Source organism: Lithobates pipiens, unplaced genomic scaffold (genome assembly GCF_037356315.1).
Source record: "Lithobates pipiens isolate NorthernLeopardFrog02 unplaced genomic scaffold, aLitPip1_a1.2 Scaffold_35, whole genome shotgun sequence".
NCBI classification, from domain to species: domain Eukaryota; kingdom Metazoa; phylum Chordata; class Amphibia; order Anura; family Ranidae; genus Lithobates; species Lithobates pipiens.
In genome coordinates this window covers 17604062-17632016 of record NW_027507811.1, presented here as the reverse complement: position 1 = coordinate 17632016, position 27955 = coordinate 17604062, and the positions used below count along the sequence as shown (strand labels likewise).

Below are 27955 nucleotides of genomic sequence, written 5' to 3'. Positions count from 1 at the left end.
AGCTGCCGCGCGGAAGTGACATAATCGCGGCTTCGCCTGAATGACAGCGGCGGAGCTGCGAGACCCCACCAAGAAGATGGATGCGGCGGACTACAGGGGACAGCGGCGACTTCGCTGGCTCCTGTGTCAGGTAAGTGACACATAATGGACTACTATGCGATGCATAGTAGTCCATTATGCTTTGCCTTTGCAGGGAATGAAAGAGGAAGTAAACTCATCAGGGTTTACTTCCTCTTTAAAGTGCTGGTGTCAGTGCTCTCTATCTCGGTGCTGGTGTCAGTGTTCTCTATGTCGGCGCTGGTGTCAGTGCTCTCTATCTCAGTGCTGGTGTCAGTGAGGGAGGTAGCAGTGGAGAAGCCAATCAGCAGGCAGTGACAGTGCAGGATGAAGACCACCCGGCCCACCATGGCTGAGGATCAGCACTGGGCTGGAACCTCCCAACCCCGCAGTGGAGCCTTGCATATATGGGGGTAAGGGCAGGGTGGAGGGAGGGGTCAGGGGCTGTCAATCATTGATTGGCACACTGGCACAGGACTGAGCTGCCTTGGCTGTGGCACTGATTATCAGGAGGAAGGGAATGGAGGGAATGGGACAGGGGGTGGAAATAAAGGCAAGTGGCTGTGGCTGAGAGAAGCTGGAGGAGCAGTGATGAGGGGTTGGCTCTGTCTGATGATAGTGGTCGCTGGCTGCAGAAGGGGTTGTGGCATGATAGATGTGCCTCTCCCTCCTCCTGGAGCCCTGACTTCTGCCGCCCCCTGCACTGATTGACAGCCCCAAGGAGAGACGGCTCAGACACCTCTTCAGCTCTTGTCTCCTCCCTCCTCCTTCCATCAGCTCCAATACAGCCCTGGCGAGGCTTCCTCCCCGGCGGGACCCTCCTCTTCTCCTCTGCTTACCAGTCAGGCGCCGGATGATTCCTCCGGGTGTTCCTCAGTGGAGCACTTCAGTGGCGGAGGGGGGGCGATCTGCGGCTCCAGAGCAGCAGGAATGTTTGTATTGTCATTTTGCTCCAGCTGCTGTAATGAGTCGCCTCCCCTTCTCCTCCTCCGGAGAACACAGTGCTGGCCCAGCCTTCTCACCAAGGCTCCGTCTTATCTCTTCACAGAGCTCACAGGCAGCTCTGCTGGCCGAGTGGCCGGAGCGCAGCCCCACTGCAGCTGCATTGTCAGCAGAGGTGGCTCTGCAATTACGCAAATTAGGCAGTTGCGAGGCCCCTGTGAGTGCGGGGCCTTAGGCCACCGCCTAATTAGAGAGCCGCCTCTGCTTACAGGTACTGAAAGTGTCCAAAGGATGGAGATGGCCAGCTTGGCACAGATCACAACCCAGCACATGGAAAAGATGGGAACCACCACACTCAGTTTGCAAGGCCTTGCACACCGTGATTCTAAGCTGTTATATTCTTAATATCTAAATTTTAATTGGCTTTATTATACTTATTCAGGATAATAATATTCCCATACTTTCATACTGTGTGAATGAAAAAACCTTTGAGTCAATTAATTCTGTGTTATGGCTTGCATAGCTGGAAAAGTAAATATTTAAAACCTGTCAGGATTTTGATGAATATTGTATATTTTATATATACTTTCAAGGGCTATGTAAAGTGATATTGTTTATGTAAACTTATCTAGTTCAATATATATATGTTTTTAGAAGGTCTTTCATATGTAAGAAGAGACCATATTTGTATTAGACAGAAACCCCCTCTCATATCTATTTCCTGCCAGTTCATTAGAAGCTAGAATTGCATTTTAAGTAGTAACACATGTTAGCTCTATAACAACCACCCTTAGCCCCCACCTCTGTGGAGGAGGAGTTATCTTTCGGGCGGGAGATTAGAGCCTGGGTAATATAATGAGTGATGGGAGGAGGGGGGGGTCTCTTGAATTTTACACACAGAAGGACACATGTCTTGCACACAGGCTGCCAGCATAATCATTGTACTATTTTTGTAAGCATCCTTTTGTATTTAAATGTGTACAAATAAATACACATTTTTGAATTACGCTGACTCAGATCTAATTAAGGAAATTCGTCTCACAAGAATTGATTGATTTCAACATAAGACTTTGAAATATCATTATTTCATAATATTTCATATTTTTATTACAATTGGCGAATTCCAGCCAGTTCAATCATAAGTCGGAAGTTTTTTTTTTCCAAACTTCATCCTTTGATCAGAGGGGAATGAATTGATGAACAGAGATTAAACTTCGCAAAGATTGAAAAAGAACCTAGAAGAAAAATCGATCGATTGATTGTGAAAGACCGGAGAATTTCCAGGAAAAAACTGACGGGTTTTTTATTTGGTGAGTAGAAACGTAATTATGGAATTTGTAGCTGTTTTAGCTGATGAAAGTACATTAGAATTTAAAGGTTTATCGAAACAGGTCTCTGATGCTGTTTTATGGAAATTAATGTATGATCAATGCTTTCAGGCAAATGCTGACATTGAGAAGGATAGATTCTCATTAGTTAAAACAAAGAAAAAAGTACGTAATATAATGAAACTTGTTAAAAGTTATAATGATATGGTGTTTGATATGCCAGGAAAACAAAGTCAAAGTGTAACTGAAAATGTACTTTTTGAATCTAGTTGTTCAAATTGTGAGACTTTTTGTACATATATTGAAAATTTAGAGAATGAAATAGAAATTGCAGCAAAGCAGGAGAAGAAATATACTGAACAATTATTGACTGAAAAAATTGAATTGGAACATAGAATTGATGCATTATTGCAATCTCTGAAAGAAAATGAAAATCAAATAGGTTTTTTGGAAAGCTGTGTGCATGGAAATATTTTAAATTTGTTTAAGACCCAGTTATTACAAGCTGAGATTCCTGCACATGTTCAGTGCTCAAGGATGGAGGATGATGAACATATGATGAAGGCAGCCGTCAACGTCATATCCTGTAATGAGTCAAATGTTAATATTTCCTCAGAAAATGAGAGTGGGAAGTCAGTTGATTTAAATAATACTGATAGTAAGCAGAAATGTAGATTTTCATCGCCATATGCTCAGAGGAAAGTCTATAAAAAGTTGAATAATAATAATACACAAAAGAGGTTGTATTATCCGAAAATTTTACCCAGGCGTCAAGAGGTTTATTCTGTACGTTGGCACAGTAATCTGAGGTATAGAGGTCATAATAAGCAAATTCATTTTTCTTCTAAGAACCAAAGACAAAGATTGCAAACTGAAAATAGTCCATTAAGACAGGAAAGGTTTAATTATGTAGCATATAACACTCGGAAAACAGTCAGCAGTCCTTAAATTAACTGCAGATATGGTAAGAATTTTCTGGTTGACGTTTAATGGCTATGAATAAGGATTGATATGAGTTTAAAAAGATTTGGTTTTGACGTTTGGAATATTATTGAGGATTTTGATATAATTTTAATATTTTTCAAGGATAATCTATTGGATTATTATTTTTTATCAATGTTTCATTGTCATGAGTATTAAGTTTTTATTTTTGTTTTGTTCTGGCTGAACATTGAAAGGACTTGAAAAAAATGGTTTTAACAATAGTTGTGTATTCAGTAACTGAAGACCTTTCAGCATGGTACTCAATTAGCAATTGAATGAATAGACAACAAGGAGAGACAGAGAAAAGTGATGAGCTTGTATTTGTTGAGTTAAACCGCATTGAGTATTGACAAGGAAGAGAAGTAAGGTTCACTACTGATTTAGAGTGATAATTCATATGTTGTATGTTATCTATGTAGAGGTTTTGTGGATTCATCCAATAAGACTCTTGTGCAGAAAGAGACATTAGAAGTAGTTTTTGACCTTGCAGAGAGTAATTCTTTTGCATATGTTATTGTAAAAATTCCATCACATAAAAAGATAGTGAGTTATCTGTAGGTAACAGAACAGCAGAATTCATTGGCAAAGGAAGCAGCTTTTGCATGGAGAGTTAGTAATTCAACCTGGAATGGTATCTATTAATGTTGTGAAAAAATGGACACACAGATTCCTTTAATTTCAGAGGGAAAAAAGGTCACAATCTTTTTTATCCTCATAGGGTGCCACAGAGTTATTATTTGGGTCATTAGACCATAAGTTTGTGTCATGACAAAAAAGGATTTTCGTGTTTTTATATAAATCACAACACCTTCAGGTGGGATTCACTAATGATGATGCTTTAACTATTGTTTAGAGGTTGAATAATCATGTTTTTCTAGTTTGGGATATATCAGCAAACTTCAGTTGTGACAGAGGATGTGTAATATCAGGGAATAAAAACAGAGATTTCATGTATGATAACATTCACAGTTTGTAGGTATTATTGTGAGGATGTATCGGATAATTAAATCTAGGATTGATAAATGTTGTTGGACAAAGGAAATATTTGGGTTGATGTTGTTCCAGTTATTTTTAATGGATGTAAGAAGCACAATTTCTGATGCTACAAAGTATTCTCCTTTTGAGTTTAAAAGAAAAAGTAAAATGGCGTTTGTATCGCCTCGTGGAGTCATAATTGGTTGAAGAAGAGATACAAAATGGTTTCTCTAAAAATTTTCAGTTGAGAAAATAAAATGGAGTTTGTGTTGCCTCGTGGAGTAAGAAGGTATACAAAATGGTTCCTCCTCATATTTCTAAGTTTGAAAAAGAAAGTTAATTCATGATAAAAAGTGTCTTTGTTAGTTAAAAATATAAGTTTTTATATTACAATGTTTCTTGATTAAGAGATTAAGAAATAATTTGTATATATATTGATAAGGTAAAAAGGTTTGTGTATGTTTAAAATGATTTTTTACAAAGGGTTATTCATAGCAACCCTTAGGAATTTAGAATGAGACACCCATTGTTTTAGAAAGGTGGGAGGGAAAATACTCATTCTGTGGAACAATATAGCCCAGCTGAACTTTTAAGCTAGTCTTAAAAAGAAAAAAGGTGGGAGTTGGTGTTTAGGAGTAGAATTTTGTAACAAGAGAGGAGACAGTCAATTACTGGAGGGCATACATTCCAGGGAGATTTTTTCTCCAGCACACACAAGACACATATATATCATGAAGGATTGTTATTAAATCCATGCACATATCGGATTTAATCTTCAGAATAATCTATTTTTTGATATTTTACAATTGATATTGTTTTTTGTAACATTGTGTTATTTTGTTGTTAAACCAAAATTATCTTTTGTATAAGATAAGTGGTCTATTAAGTAGACCAGGAACAGAAAGGTTTATTTAAGATAAAATTAGATATTGTTGACACAAGTCTAACACAGAAAAGATAAAAGATGATTAAAGAAGTGTTACATGTGAGGCCACACCCAGAGATGGTGACACTCACAGAGTTTCAGGAGTTGAAACATGGAAAAGTAATTGGGAAAGTCTATGGACATTTTGCGATGTTCAAGGGGTACAAATACTTTCTTAGTTCAGTGAAACAAGTATGCAGAAAGAAAAATGTGGGTATAACAAATTTTATATTCCAAGATAATGATGCTGCCTTTATTTTTTCAGGAATTAAAAATAAAAATCGAACTTGAAGAAAGTGCGTATTCCAAAAGAAAAAGATGTCAGCACAACAAATGAAAAGTTTTAAAGAGAGGAAGTGTATCATCACTACAGGATGCATCTTTTCCCTAGTGACAATTTTATTTGTGATAAGATATATCAAGAATTGCTCAAGTTATATAAAGACTAACAGGAATGAAGAATTACACAACAAAGATCATATGTTATTCAGAAATAAGAGAGATGTAGACATTGATATCAATGCAGATGAACTGAAAAATAAGAACATTGATATCATTACAAAGGACAAAAATGATAGAGTTATTGATATTAGTGCATATGATAAAAATCATAATTTTAGAGATGTTGATATTAATACAGCAGAAGATTTGTATGGATTTTTGTGTATTGGAGATGGATATCTTTGTTGTTTACAATTGTATTTCATTCACAGCAATGATATTGACATCAAAGTTAAAATAGAATCCAAAACAAAGTTTGTTAAAATGCAGGGATCTTATAGACTAAATAACAAAACCGGAACTTTTGAGTGTAACATATTGTTGAGGAGTTTCTGGTCTATATTTTTAAAGGGTAATGAGTCAACAATTTGGTCTGGAGATGTTACTAATATTATGACAAGATCTGGGAAAATACTTTATTCCTTTGATCAATTTTATTATCTTTTTCAAAGTTTTGTAAAGATATTAAATCCAAAATATTTAAACATCATTGGAGATGAAAAAGGAGACGTTGTAAGAACATGGGATTTTAAAGTTATAAGAAAATTTACTGAAATAAGGGTCAAAATCGATATCTTTATAGTTGATAAGATTGTTCCAGAAATTAATATTTTCCCACAATCTTTGAAAATTATGGAAGATAAAGATAATTTGCATTTGATATGTGATACAAAAATATCTTTACCTCAAAATTCATTGTTGACTTGGAAAAGGAATGGTGAGTTTTTGGGTAGTTTTCTTTATAGTTCAACTATCATAATTCATAAAGGAATTTTTGGTAGTGTGAATTGGATCAATAATACATTTGTTTATCAACAAATGAGAGTATCTTTGAATGATACTGGTATATATGAATGTTGCATATCAATAGAAAATTATCCGGTGAAATGTGCAAAGGCAAGTGTTGTTGTTATGTCTCCAAGGAAAACTCCATGTGTCAATAAGAAAAGTTTCTCTGCAAGTCCTTTTCAGATTAACCATTTCCAATCCAGAACTCTTTTGAGAGAGGGAAAGTTTGTCATTGTTTTGTGGAACTTTAATGTTTCAGAATGGAAAATTTCTACAAGGTTTCCACAATGTCAAGGACATCTGGTTAATATGGAATTGGGTATTGAGAGATGGTTTGGAATTAATAATAGAAATTATAACAGGAATAAGCGTGGTATTGTTGAAGGTATTTTAGGAGGGATTGGCACAATCGGGAGTATAACAAATAGTATGGATATTAGTACTTTAAAGTCTGATCTAGAAACCGCTGGTTTAGTGGGAAGTAATGGTATTAAAATACAAAGACATTTAAATCAGATTTTAGAAAATATGGTAATTAAAACTGCTAATATAATGGGTCCATCTATTTTACATCTTCAAAATATTACTCTTGATCTGATGAGAAGTGAACAACATTCTCATATAGCCAGAGCATGTTTAGAAATTCAAACGGAATATTCCACTAATTTTAAAATAATTGCGCAAGCATTTCAGAGTGGAATAACTCCTCTTGGCATTTTACAGTATTTGCCCAAAGAATATTTATATGCGATAAATCATACAGATTTATGGGTAAATAAATGGATAGGATGCAAGCAGGACATATGTTATAGTTCTTCTATGATTCCAATAGCCGGAAAAGAACAAATTTTGGTTCCAATCACTGTTTTGGGATTACCTGTCAGTAATACACAATTATTATACTATAAATTACAGTATACAGATTTTGTATTTAACAATGAAAATTCTGAATTAGAACAATTAGATTTGTCATCATGTTTACAATTCCAGTCTAAAATTATATGTTTACCTAATCAAGATAAAAGCATATTTCATTCTTGTTATCATAATCATACATTATGTTCAGCAAGAATTGAAAATAAAATTAATTCTGAATTAGTTACTCGTGTAGATAAAAAGAAGGTTTGTTTTCAAATTATGTCAGATACAGAAAGGGTTAAAACTTTTTTCTCTTCTTGTACAAATACAGAAAACCTAAATCAAGGGTTGTATTGTATAGAAGGAGATATTGTTGCAATAAGTATTAATGGGTTGAGAACAAATTTAACAAATATGTTTATGAAAAATATTAGCACTCTACCTACACAGTATAATATTTCCCAAATAGATGAATTTCCATGGGAAAAATGGGCAAATATAATTCAAAAGGATCAAGGTTTATTAATAGCTTTGGCTAAGGAATTGCAGAATGCAGAAGTATTGTTTAAACATGAACAAGGTAATTTGCAAGAAATATCACATCAATGGTCAGAATTTTCAGGAAGTAATTGGTGGAAAAGATTTAGTAATAGTGTATCCATGTGGGGAAAAACTTCGATAACTTCAGCAGCAGGAAATATTTTATCACATCCTATTGTAATTATTTTTATTATTATCATGTTATTCCTTATATTCCAGTTATGTTTAATGTTTAGAATGAAAAAATTATATTATCGAATTAGAAGTGATATTAAGAAAGGAGATGATTTGTTACAAAGTAAATTAAAGAGGAAAATGCATTTTGAAGGTATGAATTCAGTTTTGCATGACAAAACATTTGGAATTATTGAATCAAAGTTTGTTTGAATGTGACATGAATGATGATGGATGAATTTTTAATCTGAAAAATATGATTAGTATTCATATTTCAGAGGGGAATGTTATATTCTTAATATCTAAATTTTAATTGGCTTTATTATACTTATTCAGGATAATAATATTCCCATACTTTCATACTGTGTGAATGAAAAAACCTTTGAGTCAATTAATTCTGTGTTATGGCTTGCATAGCTGGAAAAGTAAATATTTAAAACCTGTCAGGATTTTGATGAATATTGTATATTTTATATATACTTTCAAGGGCTATGTAAAGTGATATTGTTTATGTAAACTTATCTAGTTCAATATATATATGTTTTTAGAAGGTCTTTCATATGTAAGAAGAGACCATATTTGTATTAGACAGAAACCCCCTCTCATATCTATTTCCTGCCAGTTCATTAGAAGCTAGAATTGCATTTTAAGTAGTAACACATGTTAGCTCTATAACAACCACCCTTAGCCCCCACCTCTGTGGAGGAGGAGTTATCTTTCGGGCGGGAGATTAGAGCCTGGGTAATATAATGAGTGATGGGAGGAGGGGGGGGTCTCTTGAATTTTACACACAGAAGGACACATGTCTTGCACACAGGCTGCCAGCATAATCATTGTACTATTTTTGTAAGCATCCTTTTGTATTTAAATGTGTACAAATAAATACACATTTTTGAATTACGCTGACTCAGATCTAATTAAGGAAATTCGTCTCACAAGAATTGATTGATTTCAACATAAGACTTTGAAATATCATTATTTCATAATATTTCATATTTTTATTACATAAGCATAGCTCCTAGGAGGATTCTGGTCTGCAGTGGGCCCAAGCATAGGAGCCCAGCCAGGTGCCAAGCTTCCCTAACCTACAGAACCTCTGTCCCCGGTCACCACCAATCTCTCTGCCCGGAACTGGAGGCTCCTTCTTATCACTCTTCACTCCATAACATCAAGACTTAATTGAACTGTACATTCTATTCCCCAGTTCTCCCCAATACACTGTAAAGGAGTGAGGAAAGGCTGCAAGCACTGAACTTATTCTCTCTGGAGAAGAGACGCTTGAGAGGGGATATGATTTCAATATACAAAATACCGTACTGGTGACCCCACAATAGGAATAAAACTTTTTTGCAGAAGGGACTTTAACGAGACTCATGGCCACTCATTAAACTTAGAAGAAAAGAGGTTTAACCTTAAACTATGTAGAGGTTTCTTTACTGAAATGCCCCAAAAAGTTTGATGGTATTCGGCTGCCATGGACGGTGTGAGTGGCTTACTAGCACCAATATAGGTATGTGGGTTATCCTCCCCCCTATTTTTCCCCTCCCCCTATACCTCTCCTCCTACCTTCCCCCTACCCACCATTCCCCCCTCATGGACCTACCTCCCCATCCTTCCCTTACCCTCCCTATTAGCCTCCATTGGGTGTCTCAGATTTGCAGATAAAAAAACAAGTAATAATGGCTGGGAATTTCACATTTATCGTTGCCTAACTGACCAATGAGCTTCCTATATTGTTTATATTCTTTGCTCCACTATTTATAATATGTATGCACAAACCTGTATGTACTATGAAAATTAGCAACTCCTTGTTGTATTATACTTGTCTTTTCCATAATAAAAAAAATTTTTTAACCATGAAAAAAAAAAATCACACCTTTAATGTAATAAAAAAAACAAGTACAGATCAGAAACAAAGTCAAAACATAAGCCAGGGTTAGGAAGCCAAAACCAGTAATCAGATGAGCAGGTAATCAGGAAGCCAGAGATCAGCGTAGTCGGAAGCCAAAGATCAGGAACCAGAAGGGACGTCAGCCGGGCAAAGTCTTTAACAGGAACTCAGCAGAGACACTCAGGATATGTTAAATGAGGTGAAGGCATGAAAGACATGAACAAGGCAGTTTAAATTGCCAGAAGAGGCTGGCTGTAGGCTGGACTGATGAGGCAGGTAATGGTAACCAGGTGAGCCACTGTGGAAACAATGAGTGGCTGGTAATTAACCGACAGCTGAGCAGCCTTGAGCACTGAGAAGAGCTTCTAGAAGCCCAGCCCTGACAAAGGGAAGGTCTGCCTGAGAAAGAATGGGAGGATGTACTGGCCCCTTTCCTGACTGCAGATCCTCAACTGGGGAATTGTGATTTGGCCTCAGAGTCAGCATGGGACTATACTAGGGTTGTCTCCTCATCCCTTTAAACTACATATGAATTACACAGGTTCTGAGGCTAATTTAATGCAAATAATGCCCGTACACACGATCAGACTTTTAGACGGACTAGGTCTGACGGAATGAATCCGTCGGATATTACGATCGTATATGGGCTTCAGCGGACTTTTTTTCCCAAAAGTCTGACGGACCTAGAAATAAAACGTTTCAAATCTTTCCGACGGACTCCAGTCCGGTTGAAAAATCTGTTGGTCTGTTTGCTAGTCAGACGGATGAAAACCGATGCTAGGGAAGCTATTGGCTACTGGAACTTCCTTATTCTAGTCTGGTCGTACGTCATCACGTTCAAATGGTGTGCTTGTGTGTGGCCAAGTCCGTTTGTTCGGAGAGTCCATCGGCACTTCGCCGAATGTCCATCGGGAAGACTGTCGGACCTAGTCCGTCAAAAAGTCAGTTTGTGTGTACGCGCCATTAGGCCCCGAGTTTAATTACCTCCTTAATCAGCCACAGAACATGTGTCATTAATATGTGTTCTGTTTTAAAGGGATGAGGTGACAACCCTAGATTATACATTGGTAAAGGCAGAAATACTAGTCAGGCTGGGAGTGAGTGTTGCTTTGAGGGTGAGCCGAGTTCATGGCTGGGGCTTTGACAGGGATAAGCCTGCCTGTGTGCAGCTGTATCATCTAATGCAGGGGGTTTCCAAACTTTTCAAATAAAGGGCCAGTTTTATTGTCCTACAGACTTTAGGGGGCGGGATTGTGGCCGGCAGGAGTAGAAAATGTCCCTGGCCCGGCATCAGTGAGAATAAATATGAGCTCGGGGGTTGGTGGTCAATAGGAGGAGGAGTACTGCCCCTATTAGTAGGAGGAATAGAATCCCATGATTGGTATTGGTGGAATAAATACTGCCCCATTGTTGCTGTCAGTGGGATGAACAGTCCCCCAAGGGAGAAAGACGGGAGAAAGACTGGAGAAAGACTAGCAAAGGGCCATATTTGTCCCTCGAGCCACAGATTGGAGGCACCTGTTCCAGGAGGTCAGGACTCTGTGCAGGCCAGTCAAGTTCCTCCATCCCAAACTTGCTCATCCATGTCTTTATGGACCTTACTTTGTGCATTGGTCCAAATTATTTGGTGGAGGGGGGATTATGGTGTTTGGATGTTTTTCATGGGTTGGGCTTGGCCCCTTAGTTCCAGTGAAGGAAACTCTGAAGACATCAGCCTATCAAAACATTTTGGACAATTCCATGCTCCCAACGTTGTGGGAACAGTTTGGGGATGGCCCCTTCCTGTTCCAACAAGACTGCCGACCAGTGCACAAAGCAAGGTCCATAAAGACATGGATGAGCGAGTTTGGGGTGGAGGAACCTGACTGGCCTGTGAAGAGTCCTGACCTCAACCAAACAGAACACCTTTGGGATGAATTAGAGCGGAGATTGCGAGCCAGGCCTTCTCGCCCAACATCAGAGCCTGACCTCACAAATGCTCTTGTGGAAGAATGGTCAACATTCCCATAGACACTCCTAAACCTTGTGGACGGCCTTCCCTGAAGAGTTGAAGCTGTTATAGCTGCAAAGGGAGGGCCAACTCAATATTGAACAGACATCCACCAGCCTCTCTGACCAGCTGCTTAATAAACAAGTACCCGCCCTCTACTATTAACCCGCTCCTAAACCTGCACCAGGCTGACTCGTCTAAAACAGAGCTCTTCATACTATGACCCTCCAGATGTTCAGGAACTACAATTCCCACCATGCCTAGTCATGTCTGTGAATGTCAGAGTATTACAATGCCTCATGGGACGTGTAGTTCTGCAACAGCTGGAGGGCCGAAGTGTGGAGATCCCTGATCTACAACATCAATAAGGAAGCTCACTCCTATGCATTCTCTGGTGTTGCAAAAGGTTTCCTTTCCTAGTGAAAGATTTCCCACACTCTGAACATGAATAAGGATGCTCACCTGTGTGAATTCTCTGATGTGTAACAAGGGCTGCTTTTTGAGTGAAAGATTTCCCACACTCTGAACATGAATAAGGACGCTCGCCTATGTGAATTCTCAGATGTTTACCAAGGTCTGCTTTGTCAGTGAAAGATTTCCCGCACTCTGAACATGAATAAGGACGCTCGCCTATGTGAATTCTCAGATGTTTACCAAGGTCTGCTTTGTTAGTGAAAGATTTCCCGCACTCTGAACATGAATAAGGACGCTCGCCTGTGTGAATTCTCTGATGTGTAACAAAGTTTCTTTTGTCAGTGAAAGATTTCCCGCACTCTGAACATGAATAAGGATGCTCGCCTGTGTGAATTCTAAGATGTCTATCAAGAGATCCTTTATGATTGAAAGATTTCCCGCACTCTGAACATGAATAAGGACGCACACCTGTGTGAATTCTCTGGTGCTGAATAAGTTTTCCTTTCCGAGTGAAAGATTTCCCGCACTCTGAACATGAATAAGGACGCTCACCTGTGTGAATTCTCTGGTGCTGAATAAGATTTCTTTTCCGAGGGAAAGATTTCCCGCACTCTGAACATGAGCAGGGGCGCTCACCAGTGTGGGTTCTCTGGTGCTGAATAAGATTTCCTTTCCGAGTGAAAGATTTCCCGCACTCTGAACATGAATAAGGATGTTCCCCTGTGTGAATTCTCTGGTGCTGAATAAGATTTCCTTTCAGAGGGAATGATTTCCCGCACTCTGAACACGAATAGGGAAGGTACCCCATGTGATATTTCTGATGTCGCAAAAGGTTATGTTTCCGAGTGAAAGATTTCCCGCACTCTGAACAATGGAAAGGACGCTCACTCCTGTGAACTCTCTGGTGCTGAATTAAATTTTCATTCCGAGTGAAAGATTTCCTGCACTCTGAACATGAATAAGGACGCTCACCTGTGTGAATTCTAAGATGTCTAACAAGAGGTCCTTTCTGATTGAAAGATTTCCCGCACTCTGAACATGAGAATAGATTGTCACCTCGGTGATCTCCTTCATGGGGTGAGGAAGTTTCCTCGGGATTAGAAGGATCTGTTGATGGATCTGCAGTGTGAGATCTTACATGGATATTTCCAATCATAGTATGTGATTGATGAGAAGATTCCCCCTGATCAGAGGGATCCATTGATGTCTCCGGACAGGAAGGTCTGTGATGTATATTTTGTGTATTTGGATTTCCTCCTGGAGGATCCTGTGTGATGACATTATCTTCTGACTTACAATCAGCAGATAATAGAAGACGTCTCTCCGAGGAATTCCTGACATCACATCCATCTGTTGGAAAGAAGTAAAAAAATAGAATAAATCTCAGTAGATGACAAATAAGTGGAGTTTTGGCTCCTCCTCCCCGTCGGTGGAATAAGTGGAAATGCCGATCTCACAGCTGGGCTCCTGTTCTCCCTCCAAAATCAACCAGAAAAGTCTTCACACCGAGTCCATATATCATCTGCTAATTCTATAATAATAAATAGCTATGACTGAGGCTTCATTATCCAAAACGCGTTAGTGGATTGTTACTACATCTGATTGGCCGGATTTTATATTATGAAGAGTTTGCAGATCATATATGGACTCCAAGAAAAAAAAGTCACTTTGGTCTAACAGTCACTTTCACAGAGCTCTGGCATGGAACCGGGTACAACTGTAACATCAAAATATGGAGAAATAACCTTCCTCCAAGATTTACAATGCTGGTGTCCTGGGATGGCTCCACCCCTCCCCCATCAGTGTGGAGACAACCTAAGCTGTTAGTGCAATGCTTTATTAAAGGGATAGATCACCTCTACAGAAGAACTGTAAAGCTGAACTAACACCAGATCCCTCCTGGACCCCGCTTTACATGTGATGGCTCTGACCAATCAGAATCCATCTGGTCCATCCTGGCAGCTCAGTATGGAGAAGACAGAGCAGTGGGGTATTTCATATCCCCTGACCATTGGAGTGGTGAGAGAGTCCTGATAGTAGAGGATGTCTGACGGTAAGTACAGTGAGGACCGGGGGTGGGGGGTGAAGGGGGTCCGGTGTTAGGAAAATGAACCCTTTAATGTGACTTTAGGGGTCTGTGTGACCAGTGATGTCTCATCCGCCTTCCATTGAAGGTCATGAAGTACATATTGCGCTCCATTTGCTTTTTCCCCTCAACCACAGCAACCCGGGAAAGTGACAGCCGGACCCGAAAGTGACGTCACCCACATACAGTGTATCTGGAAAGTATTCACAGCGCTTCACTTTTTCCACATTTTGTTGTTATTTTACAGCCTTATTTCAAAATGGATTACATTAATTAATTTCCTCAAAATTCTACAAACAATCCACCATAAAGACAACATGAAAGAAATTAGTTTGAAATCTTTGCAGATTTATTAAAAATAAAGAACAAAAAAAAAATTCCATGTACATAAGTATCACAGCCTTTGCTCAATAATTTGGTACAAATTAGAGCCTCAAGACTTGTTGAGTATGAGTCTACAAGTTTGGCACACCTATTTCTTTATTATTATTATTATTCAGGATTTATATAGTGCCAACAGTTTGCGCAGCGCTTTACAATATGAGGGCAGACAGTACACTTACAATACAAATCAATACAGGAGGGATCAGAGGGCCCGGCTTGTTAGAACTTACAATCTAGAAAGGAGGGTCAAGTTGAAACAAAAGGTAATAACTGTGGGGGGGGGGGGATGAGCTGATGGAGAAAATGAAAATACAGTTAGGTGGGGGAGGGGTTCTCTGAAGAGAAGTGTTTTCAGGGATCGTCTAAAAGCTAATAAAGTAGGAGATAGGCGGACAGATTGGGGTAGGGCATTCCATAGGATTGGAGAGGCTTTGGAAAAGTCCTGGAGGCGAGTATGGGAGGAGGTGATGAGGGAGCTAGAGAGCAGGAGGTCTTGAGAGGAACGAAGAGGACGAGTAGGTTGGTATTTAGAGACTAGGCCGGTGATGTAGCTGGGGGCAGAGTTGTGGACGGCTTTGTATGTAATTGTTAGTATTTTGAATTTAATTCTTTGGCTGAGCGGAAGCCAGTGGAGGGATTGACAGAGAGGAGTAGCAGACACCGAGCGATTGGTAAGGTGGATGAGTCTGGCAGCGGCATTCATGATGGATTGAAGAGGTGATAGACTATGTAGAGGTAGGCCAATGAGAAGGGAGTTGCAGTAGTCAAGGCGAGAGATGACCAGCGAGTGAATTAAGAGCTTTGTTGTCTCATTGGTTAGAAAAGGGCGTATTTTGGAGATGTTGCGGAGGTTGAGGCGGCAGGATTTGGACAGTGATTGGATGTGTTGCTTGAAGGAGAGGTCAGAGTCCAGGACTACACCTAGAACCTTGGCGTGAGGGGGATGGGCTTATGGTTGTGCCATCAATTTTGACAGTGAGATCAGGGGAAGGGGCATATGGGGGAGGAAAAATTACAAGTTCGGTTTTGGATAGATTGATTTTGAGGAAGTGATGTGACATCCAGACTGATATATCTGATAGTAAATTAGTGATACGTGAGGAGACAGAGGGAGTGAGCTGAGGGGTAGAGAAATAGATTTGGGTGTCGTCAGCATAGAGGTGGTATTGGAAGCCGTGGGAGGCTATCAGATGACCCAGGGAGGAGGTATAGATTGAAAATAGGAGCGGTCCAAGAACAGAACCTTGGGGGACCCCAACAGAGAAAGGAAGAGGAGAGGAGGAAGTAGAGTTGTAAGAAATGCTAAAGGTGCGGTTGGATAAGTAGGAAGAGAACCATCATAGAGTACGGTCACGGAGACCAAAGGTGTGGAGTTTTTTGAGAAGGAGGGGGTGGTCAACCGTATCAAAGGCAGCAGAGAGGTCCAGGAGGAGGAGTACAGAATAATGTCGATTGGTTTTGGCCGTTAGTAGATCGTTTGTTAGTTTTAGGAGAGCAGTTTCTGTGGAGTGTTGAGGATGAAATCCAGACTGAAGGGGGATCAAGAAGGCTATTATCAGCGAGGTGGACACTCAGTCGGTTGTAGACCAGACGTTCGAGTAGTTTGGATAAGAAGGGGAGCAAGGAGATGGGGCGTAGGTTGTTAGGATTGGATGGGTCCAGTGAGGGGTTTTTAAGTATGGGAAAGACAAGTGCATGTTTTAGAGAGTTGGGGAAGATGCCAGAAGAGAGGGAGAGATTGAAGATGTGAGTTAGAGAGTGTAGCATAGAGCCAGAGGGTGAACGCAGCATTTGCGAGGGAACAGGATCCAGAGGGCAGGTGGTAAGGTGGACATTACCAGGTAGTTTAGCAACTTGGTCTATAGTGGTGGGGTTGAAAGAGGGAAGTAATGATTGTGCCTGTGGGCATGATGTGTAAAGTGTGGAGGGTATCAGAACAGTAGAGATCTCTGCGCGAATTGTATCAATCTTCTGTTTGAAGTGATTAGCAATCTCCTGGGCAGTGAGTGAGTTGGCGGGTGGAGGCGGTGGAGGACGAAGTAGGGAGTTGAAAGTAGAGAAGAGTTGACGGGGACGGGATGATAGGTTGCTGATGAGAGTGATAAAATAGTTCTGCTTGGCAGAGAGGAGGCTGGAATTGTATTTTTGGAGGGCAGATTTATATTGGTTGAAATCTCTCTGAGACTTGGTCTTGCGCCACAGGCGCTCATGAGCACGACTACGTTTTTTTCAGACTTCTAGTGACATCTGTTTGCCAAGGTTGAAGGGGTCGGGGCTTGATTCTGTGTGTAGTGAGGGGGGCCAGTGAGTCCAGTGAGGATAGAAGTGAAGCGTTGTAGACAGAAGTGGCTAGGTTGGTGCAGGATAGGGGTGAGATTGTGTCGTAGAGGTTGTCAATAGCAGAGTAGAGAAGAGTTGGGTTGAGATGACGTAGGTTTCTGCGGGTAACTTTAATGCGGTTGGAGGGAGAGGAGGTGAAAGAGGGGGAGAGAGTGAAACTAATAAGGTGGTGATCAGAGAGAGGAAATGGATAGTTAGAGAGGTTGCATGGAGTGCAAAGGTGAGAGAAAACGAGGTCAAGGATATTGCCTTCGGAGTGAGTAGGATCATGTATCCACTGTTTCAGGTCAAAGGAGGAGGTTAGGCTGAGAAGTTTGGAAGGGGCAGAAGTGTAAAGCCTCATACACACGATAGGACTTTGTACAAACTTTCCCTTGGATTTTTGTACAAAGGGCGTCGATTTTCACCAAATCACGTGGTTTTTCTGCTCTTTACCGCCACCTTTGGTCAATTTCTGTATTGTTGTCTAATCTTTTGCATTGGTTCTGAGCATGCCTGTTTGTACTTTGTACAAAAGTCCTATGGTTTTCTGTACACACGATCAGACTTTGCTCCATCGGACTTTTGTTGCCAGAAAGTTTGTCCGTTCGCACAGCCAACAAAAGTCCGATGAAAACCAAAAAAGTTTGTCCGATGGAGCGTACACACGGTAGGATGTTGCTCCAAAACAGCTAATTTGCATGTTTGTTGTCAAAAAGTCTGATCATGTGTATGGGCCTTTAGTATTAATAGGGATGTTGAAGTCCCCGAGAATGATTGTGGGGATTTCAGAAGAAAGAAAGTAGGGTAGCCAGGCAGAGAAGTCATCAAGAAATGTTGATACTGGTCCAGGGGGGCCTGTAGATCATGGCTATTCTTAGAGAAATTGGAGTTAAGAGACGAATGCAGTGTGCTTCGAAAGAGGAGAGTGACAGAGAGGGAGGTGGCTGAAGTACCTGAAAGGTGCTATGTGGGGCTAGAAGGATTCCGACACCTCCTCCCTTACGTCCATTGGATCTGGGGGAGTGAGTCCAAAGAAGACCACCATGGGATAGGGCCGCAGAAGACGCAGTGTCTGATTCGTGGAGCCAGGTTTTCGGTGATGGCGAGTAGGTTAAATGAGTTGGCGATAAAAGATGTCATGTAGAGAGGTGAGTTTGTTGCAGACAGAGCGGGAATTCCAAAGGGCACAAGAGAAAGGGAGGCTGGTCTTGGGAAGAATAGAAATGGGAACTAAATTGTGTTGATTGCGGCTAATGCCAGAGGGTGCAGGGTGATGGGTACAGTTTAATGATGGAGGTCCGGGGTTTGGGGTTATATCTTCAGAGGTTAGGAGAAGCAGGAGGGTGAGGGAGGTAATATGGGAGTGAGATTTATATGAAGGGACATGCCCCAGGGTCTTTAGACTTTTAGTCTTTAGACTTTAGGATATTTTTAGTGTGTGTGGATTTAGAATTAGCAGGAGTTGGTGGGTGCAGTAATAAGGAGAGGACAGAAGTGAGGGTGATATATATATATATATATATATATATATATATATGCTGTGGGGGGGGGGAGAGGGGTGGAGTTGAGATAATTTTAGTATAGAGGACAGAGCTGTCAGAAGGAGTGGTAGAGAATGCATGTTATAAGGAGAAAGTGCTAAAGGGTAAAACGAGGTCACCTGGTGTCTATGCGGCGTTTTTCAAAGTATTTTCTTGTGTACCTTCGCTGAAGTGCAGAGTCAGAAGTGCTTCCACTTATTGAAATCCCCCCCACTTGGAGAAAGAGCCCCAGTTGCAAGTGTGCCCCCTGCAATAGCTTCCCCCAAAATGAAGCTTAGCTTTATACTGATAGGGGTGGGGTGTGGGTGGATTTCAATTATCAATCAGGAGGTAATAAAGCTTGGATGGTTAACAGGGCCAAATTCTAGCTTCAGAAACAGACTAGCAAGAGGGCACTAAAGCCATAATTTTGGGTAAGACAAGGGAGATAATAAAGCATTGTAATGTGGACAGGGCTACAGACTGTTGAGCAAAAACAACATACCGGCATTTTTAAAGACACACATGAAAAGCAGATAGTGTTTCAGATGTATCGTACATCACGGGACACAGAGAAGCCATGGTAATTACTATGTGGGTTATACGCCACCTATAGGTGAATGGACACTGGTGCACTCAAAAGACAGGAAGTCCCCCTCTATATAACCCCTCCCATACTGGGAGTACCTCAGTTTTTTCACCAGTGTCTAAGGTGTTGGTCACGGTTAATGAAGTGCTAAGAAGAGCTCTGTGCTCAGAAGACTGGACAACTGTAACGCACTTCTTATTGGTGGTGTGGAAGTTATACAGCCACCTGATCACTTCCTCCTGACAGACAACAGTCGGCTTGTCAGTGCTTAAAATCTGCTGCCGATGTATATCATATATTAGTGGCAAAGAAATGGTTAAAGAAGGCGGTACTCTGAATATATACACCGGAGTACCAGTATCTGTGACAAATAAACTATTCATAGATATTAAATATTGTAAAGCTCCGCACTCCAATAAATGGAATACATAGAAAAGGTGGTAGGGAGATTTCACTACCGGAACCGGTAAACGATGTGTAATCTGTATATGTAGATGGTCATACAATACACCATTGTGTGCTATTTTAAATGCATTGTAATAAATCAATTGTTTTTATTTTTTTGTATCTCTTCCTTTTTTTGTATCAAATAGTACATACGCACCGTAAAAATCCCTCCCATGGTTCTTCTATTTATAAATTACTTCTTTAGTTGGGATGTGGTGCCTTATCTTATGGGTGTTATGGCAGCTAGAACCAAACTTTAAAAAAAAAAAAAAGAGAGACTTTGACCTGTTTTTTCCACAATGTCTGTTACCTACCTGTGTCAAAAGGTAGAGAAATCTCTTCCTGTTCACTTTTCATAATCATCCCGACCTCCTCCGTGAATGGCTGATCACCCCCCACATACGTCTCTACTTCTTCTTCTTTAACCTCAGATTTTATATTAATCCGTTCTTCACCCTGCACCAAAAATAATAGAAAACATCTATTAAAGTCAACTCAAGGCAGACATAAAGGACACAAATGACACGTCATTCAGTATGTTCCCTCCGTTGGAAGAACACAAGGATGAAGAGGACCCACGATGTGTCTGGGCTTAAGACCCACAGAGGAAAGGAATGTATATTAAAAAAATAAAAATGGGGGTGAAAAATGTAGCACGCTCAAAGTAGCTAGAGCCCGGGATGGGGGGGGGGGGGGTTAACAAAGGCTGCACTTAAGATGTTGAAGTAAAACAAGAGACTACACAGAAGAACGTCATCTCATGGCTTAGAATATATATTTAGGTCTAGATGCCCCACCTACCTGATGATGGTGGGGGATGGTGTGATCTTCCTGTGTGGAATCCCGGGAATACAGAGGATCTCCCTCCTCCATAGACTGCGGATCCCCGGACTTCTCTTCTTTTTCTACTTTAACCTCAACTTTGATGTCTTTCAGTTGTTCACCCTAAACCCCAAATGTGATAAAATGGATTTATAAAAGGAAACAAGAGATGAAATAAAATAATGTTATTTTGAAGCGTAGAATTCTATAACGTATTTGAGTTCTAATTGCTCAGTCCCACCTACCTGATGATGGTGTGATCTTCCTGTGTGGAATCCCGGGAATACAGAGGACGGGGACATCTCTCTGGTGGGTTCCCATTACTGGGTCCATCTGTAGGAAACACACACACTGACTGAATACATTGTTTCTATGTGTTTATCAGATGATGGGGGATCTAGGTGGAGCCTCCGTACTGCTCTCTCCTTTACAATAAAGTCTCCTCTTACCCGGTGATGTGAGGGGCGGCTGATTGTCCATCATGACGTCCTTGTAGAGATCCTTGTGTCCTTCTAAATAGATTAATATTATTACTTCCTCTGCTGTCAGTTCCAACAATGTTTTCTTTTTACTTCCTCACAACTCACCCCTCACCCAGGACGTCCTTTTTAGACCCCTACATCACTTCCTGTTCCTTAATTACTTCACTTCCTGTGCATCTATCACTTCCTGTCTGCACCTGACATCACTTCCTTATCAACTATGTTTTCACTTCCTGTGTCTGTACAATCACACTCTTCCTGTCTCTGTGTTCCACTCAATATAATAGGAAAAGATCTCCATCTCTATATTTATTATGTGTCTGTTCTACAATCCAGCAACTCCAGATGCATAGTTGGATAAATAGCTCAATATTCACAATGTATTTGGTTTATAATTCAGAGGCTCTGGGTGGACAGATTTTCTGGTCTATAACCCCCTTTATGCCTAAGCCTTTTCTTTTGTTGCTTACAAGATAAAATCAGTAGTTGTTGCTAGAAAATTACTTATAAACCCCTAATATATATATATATTAGCAGAGAACCTAGAGTAGGGATGAGCCTGTTGTTGGAATCGAACACAAGTTCGACTCCAGCATTGGGTGTGTTAGGTGTGACTACTGCAAGTCACCTATTCATAAGTTATGTTACCGTTTCCCAATTATTATTAGAGTCTTATCTAAGCAAGGAGACACGGAAAGAGTTCTCAGTATGTCTGCTCAGACGGTCGCACTCACTCACTCTGAGTCTCTTTATTAACACAGCTCTTATATACACAAAAGACAGGCGTTAAAAATGTTGAAACAAAACAACTTCTATAAAAGGCAATTTCTAAGTGTCTTCTGCTTTTAGAGTCGATGTAGCAGTTGACCCTTACGACATGGCTTCCTCTTTGTGTGTACGTGACTGCACCCATCCGGCCTTTAAGAATGATGTCTTTAAAACAACTGAAAACAGACGAGATAAGCATTTAAAGAAACATACTGTCAACCATTTTTATTCTTATACCTTGATCCTCACAATTTCCCCCTTTGACATCACCCTTCCCTCTTACCCTGGGTCCACCTGAACAAGTTCTAGTCGGCCTATGTCCAAAGTACTCTCCCTGACCGCGAGTTGTCAGAGGGGTATACACCCATCCCCCTGGATAGTACCAACATCTAAAATTCAGGAAGAGTGGCTTTTCTGACAGATGGGTGATGTCAAGGAACCAAATCCACCTATCTTATCCAACTTATCAACTTACAAAAGTTCCATCTTTTCTACAGCATTTACCTTGGCTTTCTTGCAAAAGCACATGAGCAGTTTAAAGCACGCATAAAGAAGAAATACAAATAAAAGCACCACTATAATTGTCATCGCTGCCTTCTTAAGCTCAGAGAATAACCCTGAGAAGCTAAAAGTTCCACCAAACGGATCCCAGTCACGGCCAATATTACGGGCCTTCTCCTGTAGATCCTTTACTTCCGTGCGGTGTCGTGCAATGATGTCATAATAGTCGGGTATCTCGATGCTGGTGTTATGTATCCAAGTACAACATTCATAGTCTTCTGTAGCCTCACAGTGTCCTGTTAATGCTGCACTCATACTTTCAATCGCTAACTCATGTAATTCTATTTGTTTTGTGATGGCTCTGGTCTCTAGATTTAACTTAGTAATGTCATCAGAGTTTTTCTCCAAAATATCATTAATTATTCCAGTATAGTTATTTAGTCGCTTCATTAAGTCTATACCCCATCCTGTCCAGGACGGGAACCAAGCCCATGCCATGTCCTGCTCTAAGAATATTTCTCTCTTGCTACGATATCTGAGGGGATATCTGGGGTGCATACTAGCTTCTAGTAGGTGATCACCTCGTTCATCACCCACTACTCCCATTACTGGTACCAAACTTGCGAGGTAGCACCATCCCTGAGCCCTTCTAGGTATCCAGGTATAACACTTATCCCCACAACAGATGTATATATTGTTTCCTAGAGCTACTGATCTTGAACTGATATCATTTCTATAACGAGAGGTGTATCCATAGAGGGATAAGTTGGATACTAACCACCTAACATTATTATCCACAATGTTAGTGAGGAAGTCAGATAATGTCTGGTGTGTGCTGGAATTACTGGGGTAGAAGCTTCCATTTAATACGACAATGGACAAATTAAACTTGCTGTCTTGGCATTCTCTATTTCCTCCCGTTGTGTTCCCTAAGTTGAAACACCAGGCAGGGGGAAAGGCGAGACCATTTGATTTAAACATTACTGTCTTGCTGGTATTTGTTCCAGTTATGTTAATGCTACTGTTAGCAAGGTCAGTATAATTTATAGGAACTGCCATCAGTGGTATGTTTGCTGTACTGGGGTGTAATTTACTGCAAATCCAACATTTCTCATATCCTGACTTCCGAGCATAAGCATATTTAAACTTCAGTAATAACATTTTTTTAGAAAATCCTTCATCCTTGTGAATTTCATTCTGTGAGGTAACCAAACTATTGGTCAGGATTACTGAAACAAAAAGAATAAAAAGATACATGTTGTCATTTGCCAACTGGCTCCTTTTTACAGTGTGAAGCGTGGATCCAGGCTGCTTTACCCTCCAACTTGACCGATGTGGGAGTGGTCAGCAGTACTTGATATGGTCCTTCAAACCGTGGCTCTAAAGCTTTTCTGGTATGTTTCTTTACATAGACCCAATCTCCGGGGCTCAGCGAATGAGTACCTGCTATTGAGTTAGGGTCTGGAAGAGAAGAATACACACTTTTGTGGATCTTAGTTAGATGCTGTTGTAATTGTATCACATATGCAGTCAAACTATCACATTGCAATTGCATACTCTGTGGAAAGTATAAACCTAGTCTGGGTGCATTCCCAAAAAGTATTTCATATGGGGATAACCCTGTTTTTCCCGTTGGAGTATACCTTATGGAGAACAAAGCTAAAGGCAGACATTCTGGCCAAGGTTTATTTAACTCTTGCATAGCTTTTTGTATTTTTAACTTTATTGTCCCATTTACTCTTTCTACTGATCCTGAACTCTGTGGGTGGTAAGGGGTGTGGAAACTTTGTTGAACCCCTAACATAGCCATTACATTCTGCATGATTTCTCCTGTAAAGTGTGTTCCCCTATCTGATTCTATGGTTTCAGGAAGACCAAACCTAGGTATTAACTCTGTGATCAGTTTCTTCGCTGTGGCTTTCGCTGTAGCTGATTTCACTGGATAACTTTCTGGCCAGCCTGAAAATAAGCAGATGCACACGAGACAAAATTCAAATGGGCCGCTCTTAGGCATTTGGATATAGTCAATTTGCAGTCTCTGAAAGGGATACTGGGCCCGAACCTGATGTTTACGTGGGGTTTTCACTCTCTGTCCTGGGTTATTTAACAGACAGATTTGGCATGCAGCACAGTAGTTCCTTGCAGTACTACTGAATCCAGGGGCTAGCCATCCTTGGCTTACAATCCTATACATAGAATTGGAGCTGACATGAGTGGGCAAGTGGACAGCCGCTGCCATTGCTGGGTATAGAGAGGCAGGTAGGCATATTCTGCCTCCTTCCCTCCATATATTGTCAAGGCCTGGTGCTGCTCCCATTTTTACCCATCTATCTTTCTCGCTCTCTCCTGCTTGCTCCTGTAGTTTACTCATCTGCTGCCATGTCGGTTCTGGGATGCTCACCTTTACCGTAGCTAAGGTCTCAGGGCTTACTTCCCCTAGAGCTGCTTGTTTTGCAGTTAAATCTGCAAATGCATTTCCTTTTGCCTCAATTGTTTTTGCGCTCGTGTGTGCCGCTATCTTCATAATGGCTACTCTTCTAACTTTTTGAAGATTGTTCAGGACTCTTTTGATTCCTTCAACAGTGTTAACTCCCGGTGTCCTTCTGGGTTTAGCTTCTGCTAAATCAGCCTCTATGCCTTGTGCTTTCTGCAACAATGTTCCTCTGTCCCGTATGGCTCTCCATTCGGGAGTACATGCCTTCAGTTTGTCACCTATTTGGGGTACTAGTCCTTCCATAAACTGTCGATTGAAAGCCCTAATGGTGACGGGTAAGGCTAAATCTAGACCTTCGTCAGCCATCATGCTTTCCATGTTGAGGTAAAATTCTGTAACAGTCTGACCTGGGGCCTGTTTTATGGGCGCTGTCGAACCCCTTTCCTGCTGTTTCCTTTGGCAAAATTCTCGTAACTGATTAATAAACAGGAGTCTAGAGTCTATATGACGGGGGTGTACTCCTGGTGGATTTGTCGCTGGATCCCCTTGTGGTCTATGTGGAGCAATTTCATTCATAAATTGATTAAACATTGTTAGTGTCATTTTATGTCTACACAAATCTTCCCCATCTTGCCAAGTTGCTTCATGTGTGTCTAGTAATTGTGTCACGAATCTACAGAATGCGGCAGGTTTTGCTACGGGATCAGGAGCATTCTGTATTAATGCCATAAGAGTGTCAGCCGACCAAGGTGCCCATGTCCTCAGAACGACTTGTTGAGTCACTGTAGGTGGCTGTCCTGCTTGACCCGCATTTGGATTATTTACTTGTATTACCCTAGTCCGACTGTGGACTGGAGCTACGGACTCTGGTCTTTGAGCTCCGCAATGTACACATTCCTGTGCCCAGTCTGTATTCTGGGTACCGCATACTCGGCATACCCATCCTCTTCCTCTTAAGGAAGGATAAAGTTTTGGTCTTTCGCTACCTGGTGTGGTAGTGGTATAAGGAGGTGGAGTACCTTCCGTTTTTACTCCATCCTCGGGAGCAGAAGGGAGACTCTTGCGTCGGACCTTCATGTCCCATCCACCCTGTTCATGACAATACTTCCATCCCTCCTCTTTAGCCCTGTTGGAAACCTTAATTAAACATTGTATTTGTGATACCCATCTGTTCTGCAGGACCTCCCCCTGTCTGTCTCTCTTTATATTCTCCCAACCTTCTACACTTAGCCCATTTTCTCCATCCATTCCAAATTTCTTGAGAACCCTATTCGTGCCCTGTGCCTTGTCCTTCCCATACAACATTGTAATTATGTCTTTAACAGCATAACATTTCTGAGATTCCTCCTGGGGTTTACCATGTGTCTGGCCCATTTTGACAGTCCTGCCTAGGTGGCGTTTGGATCACTTACTAAGTGTCTCGTTGCCTTCTCCTCCTAGGGTGCCAAAATACTAAAAACCTCTCCTGGATGAGATTTCTGAAATCGAATTACTTTATATGCTAGCTAACTGACAAATATTATGACCAGACTGACGGCTACAACATATACAAGCATTCCTTTTGGTGGCCAAACACATATAACTAGATCTCCGGACTTTGTGGAGACCTTATTCCCTTCCCATTACCATGGAATCTCTCAGCATTCGTTTCTTATTCCTGCTTTATTGAGGCAGTCAGGACTTATACTTTCAACCCGTTTTTAGGCTCATGAATCAAAAAGCGTATATCAAACTTAAGTGTCGGACCCCCAAGTACTCTTACGAGTTAAGGGCGCATTCCGTTACCCATTGGGATGATATATGTTTCAATTCACACCATACAAACAGGGCTTATCTCAGTCACAACAGACAGATGACAAGGAGACAGACAAGAAAAAACGGTAACATAAGTCAAATATTAAATTCAAGACTCGCTTACTACAGAGGTTGGTTTTACCTGAAGAACAATACAGACAGATCGGGTGGGCACAAATCTAAGAAGCACAGAGTTTATAAGAAAATAAAGCTTTTCTTACCTGCGCAGGTTTTGTCTGTGGTTCCTGATGTGCCCGACCTCTTCGTTCCGTCCTTATGTTCGTTCGCCTCTTGTAGTTTCTTTAGCGAAGTCCCTTGTTCGTGCGCCAAAAATGTTAGGTGTGACTACTGCAAGTCACCTATTCATAAGTTATGTTACCGTTTCCCAATTATTATTAGAGTCTTATCTAAGCAAGGAGACACGGAAAGAGTTCTCAGTATGTCTGCTCAGACGGTCGCACTCACTCACTCTGAGTCTCTTTATTAACACAGCTCTTATATACACAAAAGACAGGCGTTAAAAATGTTGAAACAAAACAACTTCTATAAAAGGCAATTTCTAAGTGTCTTCTGCTTTTAGAGTCGATGTAGCAGTTGACCCTTACGACATGGCTTCCTCTTTGTGTGTACGTGACTGCACCCATCCGGCCTTTAAGAATGATGTCTTTAAAACAACTGAAAACAGACGAGATAAGCATTTAAAGAAACATACTGTCAACCATTTTTATTCTTATACCTTGATCCTCACAGGTGTTTGCTCGTTCATCAAATTGTGAATTTTATGGGGTGTTTGTGGCAAATTTGAGTGCCACGGAACACCCCATAATGTACTGCGAGATCACAGTGCATTGACATCTGATGATTGTCCAAAGCATGCACCTGACCTGCATGCTTTGGCCAATCACAGCAAGCTCTGCTGGGAGAGCCATAATTGGCCAAAGGCAGGGTGCCTTTGGCCAATCGTGGCTCAGGGGGACTAAGTACATACCCCACACGATGTTATATAGTGGCCATGTATAGTGTGTGGACGAAGGTAGATTGAGCTAGATTGGGCAGGCAGGTTAGTTAGTGGTGCGCAGGCAGTGTATTTGATATATATATATATCTCTACAGTATCTAACAAAAGTGAGTACACCCCTCACATTTTTGTAAATATTTTATTCTATCTTTTTATGTGACAACACTGAAGAAATTACACTTTGCTACAATGTAAAGTAGTGAGAGTAAAGCTTGTATAACACTGTACATTTGCCATTCATGCCATTAATGTCTAAACCCCTGGCAACAAAAGTGAGCACATGCCTAAGTGAAAATGCCCAAATTGGGCCCAATTAGCCATTTCCCTCCCTGGGTGTCATGTGACTCATTAGTGTTACAAGGTCTCAGGTGTGAATGGGGAGCAGGTGTGTTAAATTTGGTTTTATCACTCTCACTCTCT

The 27955-nt window shown here is 40.9% G+C and overlaps 1 protein-coding gene and 1 long non-coding RNA gene across 2 annotated transcripts in view; one reads left to right on the top strand and one right to left on the bottom strand.

The window, feature by feature from the left end:
* LOC143955176 (uncharacterized) overlaps positions 1 to 27955 on the bottom strand; it is a 79640-nt gene that overhangs the window by 26283 nt on the left and 25402 nt on the right. The window contains 1 exon segment of the mRNA XM_077465268.1: positions 12322 to 13275. Within this exon segment, the coding sequence (XP_077321394.1) occupies positions 12322 to 13275 (954 nt within the window).
* On the top strand, positions 1386 to 8973 carry LOC143956132 (uncharacterized). The gene is made up of 2 exons (XR_013269831.1): positions 1386 to 2309; positions 5477 to 8973. It is a non-coding gene; the product is annotated as an uncharacterized LOC143956132 (long non-coding RNA).